This window comes from Solanum tuberosum, unplaced genomic scaffold, assembly GCF_000226075.1.
Source record: "Solanum tuberosum cultivar DM 1-3 516 R44 unplaced genomic scaffold, SolTub_3.0 scf00023, whole genome shotgun sequence".
NCBI lineage: Eukaryota > Viridiplantae > Streptophyta > Magnoliopsida > Solanales > Solanaceae > Solanum > Solanum tuberosum.
Genome location: NW_006238949.1, coordinates 340,799 through 351,706, shown reverse-complemented (window position 1 = coordinate 351,706; position 10,908 = coordinate 340,799). Strand labels below are relative to the sequence as shown.

At 36.6% G+C, this 10,908-nt stretch overlaps 1 protein-coding gene across 1 annotated transcript in view; it reads right to left on the bottom strand.

Moving 5' to 3' along the window:
* Positions 1-5,231: 5,231 nt before the first annotated feature.
* Positions 5,232-10,908, bottom strand: part of LOC107059523 (uncharacterized) — a 60,205-nt gene continuing 54,528 nt past the window's right edge. Inside the window, exons 2-3 of the mRNA XM_015306094.1 lie at positions 8,508-8,763; positions 5,232-5,522 (exon numbers count right to left, since the gene is read on the bottom strand). Of these exons, the coding sequence (XP_015161580.1) occupies positions 5,232-5,522; positions 8,508-8,763 (547 nt within the window). The remainder of the gene's footprint in view (positions 5,523-8,507; positions 8,764-10,908) is intronic.

The window sequence follows — 10,908 nt, the reverse complement described above, 5'->3', positions numbered from 1 at the left end:
GTATTGTAAACGAAACTTCTCATTAGTAAATCTATTTGCATAGTAGTTTACTTCATCATAGGTCACTTGTAAAGCATGTGTTCATATGGTACTTGTCCGCTTTACCTAGGGTTGGGGTGTGACAGTCACAACCTTTCATAAAAGCCGCAACGTTTCATAAAAGTCACAACTTTTCATAAAAGTCACAACTCTTCATTAAAGTCGCAACTTTTCATAAAAGTCACAACTTTTCATAAAAATCGCAACTCTTCATTAAAGTCGCAACTTTTCATAAAAGTCACAACTTTTCATAAATGTCACAATTTTTCATGAAAGGGGAAGGCTAGCTTTGGAAATAAATAAATTTAAAATGGAATCCTGACTTATGGTGGTGCCACGTAGGCGGGCCTAGGGTTCTCTTTTATATAAATATATGATATATGATGATATTAAATAGTAAACAAAAGGGCAATGTTTATATAGTAATAACTATTTTGAAGCAAACTTCCTGGGAGTCTAAATCACATAAGTAACATTGATAAATAAATGCATTCTTTGTCTTTAGAATTAAAAATAAATCGTGACAATTCTCTAAATTTTGAAAAGAGATATTCAGAAGCATGTATATACATCACAAGATAAATTGTTACCAAAATAAATGAATTTAGACTACATGATGTTAACTTCATTTATTTGAACATCACATACTAATGTGTATATATATTATGCAAAAAATAATTATTATATCATCAAAATTATATTATTTTTATCAAGTACTCAAGGTTATGAAATATACCCTCTTAGGATAGAACGACTTACCTCATCAGAATAGTGGTACCTCATATTCCGCTAAACTTCGAACTCACTCAACGACAATAAATTACGCAAAAAAATTTAAAATTCATGAAGAAGAAGAGTAGAAGATTTTAAAAAATTGTGGTTGGAAAATTAAAGGAAGTCCCTCTATTTATATTGAACAAAGGGTAGTATGAACAAATGTTTTTGTGTCTTATCTGAAAAATCATGACCTTTCTGAGAAGTCACAATACTTTGGAAAGTCACAACTCTTTAGAAAAGTTGCAACTCTTTGGAAAAGTCACAACTCTTTGGAAAGTCACAACTCATCGAAAAATCACAATCTTTTGAAAAAAGTCACAACTTATAGGAAAAGTCACAATCTAAGTTAGGGATATTATAGTAATTTAACATTTAAGTTAGGAGTTCATTCTTTTAAGGTAATATAGAATATAAATATAAATATAGATATAGATATATTTATAGATATAGATATAGATAGATACGATTTTGACTTGCTAGGCATATCATTGCACATGCTAAAATATTCAATGTAGAATTTAGTGTGTCTTTTTCCCACATCGGTGACAAAAGACGAATACAAACATTTATAAGAACTCAACAAACATTGTATATCGCTGAGTTTAGTAGCGTGAGCTTGTAACCCATGTGGGAGCAATAAGATGATTGGGACAAATCAAAACTTCAAGCCTTGTCGTAAATAGAAGGTTCGTTTGGGATTATGCAATACTGGTACAGTATGAAGTATTATTATTCCAACACTAATAATACTTTAACATAGCAGTGTGAGTAGATGAGGTAACTCGCCCGTCATTGGCTGGCTTAACGGAGCAGCTCTCTCGCATAATCACAAATCAATATCTCTAGGTATGTCAAGTTGTTATTAGTCTGGACCATTACCTTTTTATTTGTCAATTGTTTTTTTTAATGAGTAATTTTATAAAATTTGTACCAATAAGAATTTTTGGTTATTTTATTTTGTATTGGCACCCATGTTGATACTTTGATCCGTACCCTCGAATCTTAAAATTTAGATCACGAAGGATCCGACTTCTAGATCATTATCCTTATCGAATACTTGCAGCCCAGTGCGAGCAACTTGGGTACTAATTGGTTTTGTTGATTTTCCCTGTTTCTCACATCTAAATTGCTTTTACTAGTCATCATGTGAAATAACACTTAGGTGCTTTGTTAACTATTATGTACTTTTGATATTTTAGGAGGTGGAAAGCTGATGTTGAAGAGCAATTACTCCATCCTCTATCAACTGCACGAATCAAGATGATGCTTCCCTATTCTTCATGTTTGCTGAATTTAGTATTACCTATGTTGTCGCTATGATAAAAGTTGAAAAAAGCTTCTCCTTCCCTTGAATATCTGCTATATGTGGTATCTTGAGATTGTTGTAATAAAGGGTTGAGAAAGTTTCTCCTTCCTTTGAATATCGGTACAGTTTGGTTAATTTTGTGATATTTAAAAAAAAAGAGTATATAATAGTGGTCACTTGTAAAATTTATAATGTTATGATATGAGAAGTTATATTGGACTTTGGTGAAACTCTGTAATGAGAGTCGTCAAAAAAAATTTGGGCCGAAAAACTTTTTCATTGCAACTCGAAAATTCCTAGCCTAGTCCAGATTTGGATGAAATCGGAGTCATGAGAGGTCTAGGAGATATGGTAATTAATGAGATATCTAATTATGATTTTGATCACATGAGTAGATAACAAAGACGTTAAGGAACCCGTACAACTTCACGGAATCGAATTCGGGCGAGTAGAACTCCTGAAACTGATCTTAGTGTGAACGGGTAGTTTCTGAGTGTCATGGGTTGAAGGTGTGTTGTGAAATGGGGGTTGGAAACTCAACTTTTGACTCTCTGTTTTTGTGAAAGTTGTCAAGGAGGGATGATTCCCGCCAGGGCGGGACCTTTGCGTCGGGTTGGGTCCCGCTACGACGAGCTAGTCATGAATTAAGTCAGAATTAAATCCCAAAAATGTTATTTTCTGTAAGTTTCATTCTTGAGAGCTAGGAGTTGACCATAGGGAATTTCTTGACAGTTTTCCACTATTTTTTGTGCTAAAGGTAAGGATTTTGCTCCACTAATCCATTTTTTGATTTGTAGAACTTAGATTTATGGGTTATTATCAATGGGGAGGGTTTTGACCTGAAAACTAATAGTGGAAAAGCCCTAAGTTGGTATTGGGATCTTGGGTTTGGCCTAAGGTTGATAATTTCAATTGTAATCTCGGTAATTAGGTCTCATTTATTGATTCTTGCATTAATTTGTTGTTTGTAGACTTAGAATAAGCGGAAAGAATTCGGAAAGGGAAGAATCATGTTTCTTAGAAGGATTCAAGCTTGTTTTCGAGGTAGGTGATGGTTTGATTTCATGTTTGTGTGATGTATGTTAGTATTTGCTTCATTGTAATGCATGTATGTATGCGAATGTTGCACTATTGATCACATTAAATGTGAATGAATATGAACGAATGATTGTATGCCATGAATCAACACTTTATTATATGACTATGAGAATGTACATTGTGATTGTGATTGTGGCTTGTTGAACTGATCGGATGTTACGTCCCAACACACTAACTGAGATCAGATGTCACGTACTCTGATGTTGTTGCATTCCTAGTATGTTTCGCAAAAGGGCCAAACAAGGCTTTCAATGTAGAGTCGTGCCTCTTCAAGGTGATCATAGTTTGACTTTCTTGGAAATCTCTTTGAGTCATCATGTTGATTGTAAATCATGAAGAATGATGTGTTCTCAAACAAAAATTCACCTTCACTTGACATGCAAAAGGACGGACCAAATAAATAATACACCCTGTTGCTAATGTGAAACATCTTTGTCAAAGATTCCTTAACTCCGTACTCTTTCATAACCCATACGTCCACCTGACTCATGGTAGATTGACAAATCATAGAAATTTCATTTCCTAATGCACCAAGGTACGGAATAGAATAAAACGTTCCTTCTCCGTAATGGGTTCTCTATTTCATTCCATCTCCCATCAACCAAGTCAACAACAAGGATGACCCAATCATAATAATTAATAGAAATCTTATTAGTAATATCCCAATGAAGCTTCCCATTCACAAGCATACCTAATTTATAACTTTGAATCGCACTTCGTATGTCATCAAAACGTTTCAAAGATTTACTATTTAGACTACATATTTTGCCCACATTATAGCCTGAATTGTCATCACCCACAATTCTTGTGATTGCCACGACCTTATAATCATCATGAAGCTCATCGTATCCAGAATCATACATGTAAAAGGAATCGGTTCCAGAACTAGGCTATTTCTTGAGCTTCCTAATTGACGGATTCCAGAGAAACACATCTTTTTCCTCAATGGAAACACATATCAACCCATTGACAGAACTAAGAAATATAATAGATTCATAGGATATTTTTGGAAGACAATCCACGTCAATTGCCTTAGTAACATGGACATAAAATAAAGAATTAACAGAACACTCCTTAAGATTGTTTTCAGGTGAATCAAACGTCAGCATAAGCCTATGGAAGGTCTTGTCATAAGTAGATCTACGAAGATAGATCTTGACAAATTCAGGGCTACAGAATAAACCAAGCCAGAATTTTGTAACACACTTGAATTTTAAGGGGTGTTTCACCTGAACCCTTAGGAGAATTTCAGTGATGTCGATTTTAGATAACTCTATGGCATCTTATATACAAGCAGTTCTTCATGTATCCCTTTTTACCTTCTCCAGCTTATCAACCCAATCAACCCATCCATTAGTTACACTTGGCCATGACTACCATCTTTTTCTTTTGTGCCAACCAGGTTGTAGAGAATATAATGGAGTTTCTATTATTTTGCTAATGGATAAAATGTCTCAAGCCTTAAAGGAAATGCTTCCTTGAAGCACGCACCTATAATGCATTAACTAAATTACTACTAAATATTCTTGTGAAATTAAATATTGTCACTAAAATAAAAATCTATTATCACTAAGGGTTTGTTTGAAAGTCATTCATGTAATTGAATTTGGTGTAATTGGGTGCAATTGCAATGTCTGACTTGCTTGGTTGGTCATGCAATTACTTTGTCAGCATGTAATTGGTATAATTGGCAGGGGTAATTATACATGTAATTCACATGGGTAATTACACATAATTGGAAGGAGTAAATATTCTCTCCAATTCTTAGGGGTAGCTGGGAGTTGTTGGTAATCACTAAGGAGAAAGAGAAGAACAGGACACATATTAACTTGTTTGTATTGATTACTGTGTTGGCCTTTATATAGCCATTGTATTACATTCAAGGCTCGAAATAAAATAACCACTTATAGAAACATATGTAATTACACTTCTAAAGATAAAAAGGGCTGATAAATGAAAAAAAGAGTCCTAAAAGTAAGAAGAGTCCTACAGGTAAAAAGAGTCTTAGATTCTAGCCGTTATTAGGCCCCCGCAAGTTGGCGTCCAGGTTTACTACGCCAAATTTGGAGAAATAGTTACCAAAAATTTCACGCGGAAGATGCTTTGTAAGAAGATCAACAACGTGATCAGCAACATGTAAATGGGCAACTTCCAGTTGTTTGTGCTCAACCTGCTCACAGACAAAATGGATGTCAATGGCCACAAGCTTCATGCGGCTATGGAAAACAAGATTCGCACAAATATAAGTAGTATTGATATTGTCACAGAGAACACTTGGAACAGAAGTTATAGGAAGCTGAAGCTGTTGAATAAGATGGGTGAGCTAGTTAGTTTTAGAAACAACAACAACAACTGCCCGAAATTATGCCTCTGTAGAAGAATGAGAAATTGAACGCTGCTTCTTTGAAGGCCATAAAATAGAGGAACTACCAAGATAGATAACCTAACTAGTGGTCGATGTGTGATCATGAGGATCCCCTGCCCAGTCTGAGTTAGAGTACGCGAGAAACCTACGATCAGTTGCATTGGCAATGAGCACACCAAAAGAGGAAGTTGAATGAAAATAGCAGAGAAGTAGTTTAAGAGCAACCCAATGAAACATAAATGGTTGATGCATAGCCTGTGACAACTTGCTGACAGGAAAAGCTATGTTCGGACGAGTGAAAGAAAGGTAATGAAGTTTACCAATAATGCATCAATATAAGGAACTATGAACTATATGATCATCAGGCGATGGATAAAAAACTATAGTAGATGCCATAAGTGTGGAAACACCGCTGCAGTTATCCATAGCTACCTGATGTAAAAATTCCATAGTGTACTTTTCTTGAGAGAGCAGAAGACTAACAGAAGAACGAATGACCTCAATACCAAGAAAGTAATAAAGAGGTCCTAAGTCCTTTAGTAAAAAATGTTGAGAAAAAGCCTCAATGATATAATGAACATCTTGTTGGTGATTACCAGTCACTAAGATATCATCCACATAAACTGAAATATACACAGTGAACCTAGCTTTATGCATAATGAAGAGTGAGGAATCAGAATGCGACTTAACAAAACCCAAAGTAAGGAGATAATTTTTTAGTTCTGTAAAACAAGCATGAGTGATGAGTCCTGGATTTGGACTCATTTAGGGCTTTGTTTGTATAGATTTAGTGTCCTCAAATGCTTATTTTGTGCCAATAACTAATGTTAAATCCATGATTTTCAGGAATATGAATTGAGGAACAAAGCAAGGACACTAAAAGGCAGAAAGGAACAAAACAGGCTAAAGAAGTGAAGAAGGGTGAGCCTGAGGATCGCCAAGAGCACTCGGCGTGTCGCCTAGTGGCTCAGATGTCCTCCTAAAGTTCCATTGTGCCAAGCTCTGAAGGAAAGAACTAAGTCGGCGATGAAAAGGAGAAGTTGGCGAATCCCCGAGTGAATCCGCGATGCCAAGATGGATCGCCCAAAGTTACAGACCTTAAGGATGTTGAATGTCAAGGTGAAAGGGTGGTGTAAGAGACCAAATGGCGGCTATCTGAGTGGATCAGCGAGCCCGACTTACTTTGCCGAAGCAACTTTCGTAGCTTATTTTCGGCAACTATAAATATATTTTTTCAATCTGTCTTGATGGGATTTTTCTTGTAGGTAGCGAAAAGACTAGTAGTATCGACAAGAGGCTACATCAATAGCTGAAAATTTTGGATAGGGCAGGCTTGGAGTCAGAAGTCCTATTCTTCCCAACCAAATAAGCACTTTTGCAAAGTTCACCTTCCCACGGTCAAAACAAGACTTACGGTTAACAATCAGACCTTACCAGGGATAGGTACCAGACTATAGAGCCTAATAAAAAGAATTCGGGCTTGCTTTTCAATTCACATCTATGAGCAAGGATTCCTCTATCTCTTTTTCACTTCGATCGGACTCTGACAACTTAGTGAAGAATGATGGGTCGCTAATAAGGCCCCTAAATGACCGCTCAGAAGGCCTACCTATTTTTTTCCCAATCTGTCACTTGCTCGTCCCTCTCTCATGAAAATGGTCTCTCCTCTCCTCTCGCTGTCAGGTTTGGTTCTTGTTCCAGGTTGTCTCATCAAGAAGAAAACCTTTAGGCTTTTTATCTAGGAACTTGTTCAAAAATACCATAATGAAAGGAAGATAGGAGTTTGTCGCTAGGTATTTGACCAAATAGGATCGTTTAAAGTAGATTTCAGACTTCAATAAATTCCCTCAATGAAAGCGGGGATTTCTGCCTAGCAGTAGGTGTCAGGTGAAGGGACAGAGACGTCCTGTTTCTACATTTAGTTTAGTATCAAATAATCTTTAGAACAATTTATTATTAAGTTTTGAGCATCTGGAGACAGTTTTTCTCTAGTTTTCCTTAGCTTTGAGGGATTGAAGAAATTCACTTTTGAAAGATTGGAAGTGGTTTTTGAAGTTCATCAAATTGAAGCATTGTAAAGACGAAATCACTCTTACCCAGTTGATGGACAAACAATTTGATAACGGTTTTTACCTTTTTATAATGTCTAGCTAAAACCCTAATTCTTGAGGTGTGATTATGTGATTATGGGTTGATTTAGCTTATGGGTATTGCTAATTGTTAGTTCAAATGTTATTTAAAAGTGATTTCAATCAGTAATTTTGGTTCAACTTAAGAATTGTAGTTGCAAATGCAGTTCAATGTTTGTGTTCTTGGCTTGCTCGAGAGAGAGGTTTTAAAACTAATGTTTTTGATTGATGTTTTGTGGGTATTGGGTTGACCTGGGTTCAACTCGAGAGAGTAAATCCTAAACCCTATCCCAACCATTTAGCTCGAGAGAGTGAATGGATTAAGGTGTGGGTTGCTTTTAATGTGCATGTTTGTTCGAGAGAAATCACTTGATTCAGGGTAATTGTTTACTAATAGTTACTAATATCTAGCTATTTACTAATAGTTGAAATTACCCATATGTCTATATTAGCCTATAATCAATCACATCCCAAGAACCCGTCTCATTATTGTTATTTTGTATTGTTTGTGACTGTTTGTAGTTCTTAATCAAAACCAAAACCCCCATTTGACATTCGTGTCACCCCTTGATTTGAATGATGACTTTATACGATAATTTTTATTCCTATGACTGATTTGACAACATTTATACTTCCTAATTGAATCTAAAACATGTAGCGCTCCCTGTGGGATTTGACCCCAACTCATTTAGTTGGGTTTTATACTGATTTACGATTGTTGAACACCTAGAATTGGATGAGGTGTTCTTGAAACGTTAAATCAACGAGGAGCCTATTTAAGACCATAAATTGCCTTCTGAAGATAACAAACATGGGTAGGACTCCCAGAGTTTCCGAATCCCGGTGGCTGTCGCATATAAACTACTTCAGTAGGAAGACCCTGCAAGAAGGCATTGTTAACATCCAACTGATCGGCATGCCAGTAGAGTTGAGTGGCGATAGTTAGGACAAGACGCACAATAGCAGGCTTGACTACTGGACTAAAAGTGGAATGATAATTAAGTCCAGGGTGCTTTGTAAATGCCTTGGCAACCAAATGAGTCTTGTACCTATCAACAGAACCGTCAGGTTTATGTTTAACTATAATACCCCGGAAACTAGTAGACCTAACTAGTAGCCACAAGCTCGGGTTCTAGAGTTTGATGTATGAGGAATAGTGTCGTAGATGAGACTTTCCGTACTTAGAATGAGAGGTTTAGTGGTTGAACGTCAAGGTACGTGTTAGACCCCGTAGTTTAGAAGACCACCTAAGGTTTGGGTGAGGAAGGCAAGGGCAAGTGCCATGTCAAGGGGGCAAAGCCTAAGACAAAGGCCAAGGCTGCCCAACCTTGGCCATGCACTGCCTAGGGTTCACGACCAGTGGTCTTGACCACGATCCGTGAAGGTGTCCGTGAAGTCCCCTTAGTCTCGTGGGAAGTCAAGCCTTGAATCAAGGCTATTGCCCCAAGACCACGACCATCACCACGACTCATGGTCTCTACCACAGATCGTGGGAGGTCTCGTGGTCCTGCCTTAGCATCATGGAGGCATGACAAGTTGGGAAGGCTACTGGTAAAGGGACAACGGGCACCACCACAGACCGTGGTTCACTTGACGAGCCATTAAAGTGGCCATAGTCCCTGGCAAGGGGCTGCCAAGTGAAGGTTAAATTAGTATTTTCCTTTTTAATTAGTTTTAAGTTGGGGTCGTTTTATAATAGTATTATTCACCTATATAAGTATTTTAGGTCATTAGCCTCCCATTTTAAGTCAATTTTCACAAGACCCAAATAAACCTCCAAAATTAGTCTTCTCTCAATATTTCTCTCTCTAGATAACCGAAGAAGAAGAATAATAAGATAGAGCTTGAAGGTTGGACCAAGAACAACCTCCATTGTTGAAACCTTATGTTAGGGCTTTGATTAAAGGTATGTTTCTATTTTCATCTATGGGTTCTTCCACCCATAGAGACCCGCCTTAGTAATCCCTCAATTGTGGATCAAAAACCCAAATCTAGCTAGGGTTCTTCTTACATTCTGCGTAGGGTTTGGGTATGATTCCAATCTAGTGGATAATACCTAATTATGGTTGATTTAGATTTGTTTAGTGATATTATGATGAATTTATGTGATTTCAATGGTAAACCCTAGTCTAAATTCATGAATGTGATTTATGTGGGTTTATGCCATTAGAGGTGAAATTGAAGGTTCATGAGTGATCTTCCTAAATCCATGTCATGTATTGTAATTGTTCAAAGTTAGGAACATATAATCATAAATTGAACTAGACCTTAACTAATATGATTGATCTTGACATGTAAAGTTGAATTTGAACCTTTATGATCAATTGTGACTAGAATCACCTAGTAATGCAAGATGTGATCAAAATACCTTCAAATCTAGGCATAAATAAGAGATTAAGAAAGAAACCTTGAGAGTAAAGTTTGTGATCATGATAGCTAGGGCTTTAGGGTGAAGCTAATGTGATTAACTATTGATATAAAGGTTTTTAGAGTAAAGTCTAAAAGAGAATAGAAGTATAATAGGTTGTATTGTGGTGAAAGGCCTATACTCACCTAACCTACCCTATAAGTGCTTGATAGATGAAAGTGATAAAATCAATTGAGCATGGATTGATTGTCAAGGACATCCTTCCATAAGAGATAAGTGTTAAGCAAGGCATAACAAGTAAATCTAGGGGTGTATGCTTGGCTCCAAGTGGATATTGAAAATGAGACGGAGTTTCACACAAGAAAGGGTCCGGGCTCCAGGTAGAAAGAAGAACCACACCTAGTTGATGTGAGGACTATCCAAGTTAACGGGGGAACTCTTACGTAGTAGAGTGTGGGTTTTCCCAAATTTAGGTCTCATGAGATGGGAGCCTTCACGTAGTTGAGTTAAGGTTTTTAGTAGAAATCTCCATATCCCATGAATTAAGACATCCTTGACAAGCATCTCATAGTGTTCAAAAGCATAACGAACTAAGACTTACTTAATAAAGTAACTCATAATGTTCAAGAGTGTAAATGGACATAGGCATGCTTAAGGTAGTATCTCATAGGGTCTATGTGAAAAAGGAACTTAGACATACTAAAGAGAGAGTATCTCCTAGTGTTCTTAGTATAATTGCATTTAGACATGCTTAACTAAGCATCTCATAGTATCCATTCTAATATTGAACTTTGACATACTAAAGGAAGTATCTCATAGGGTTCAA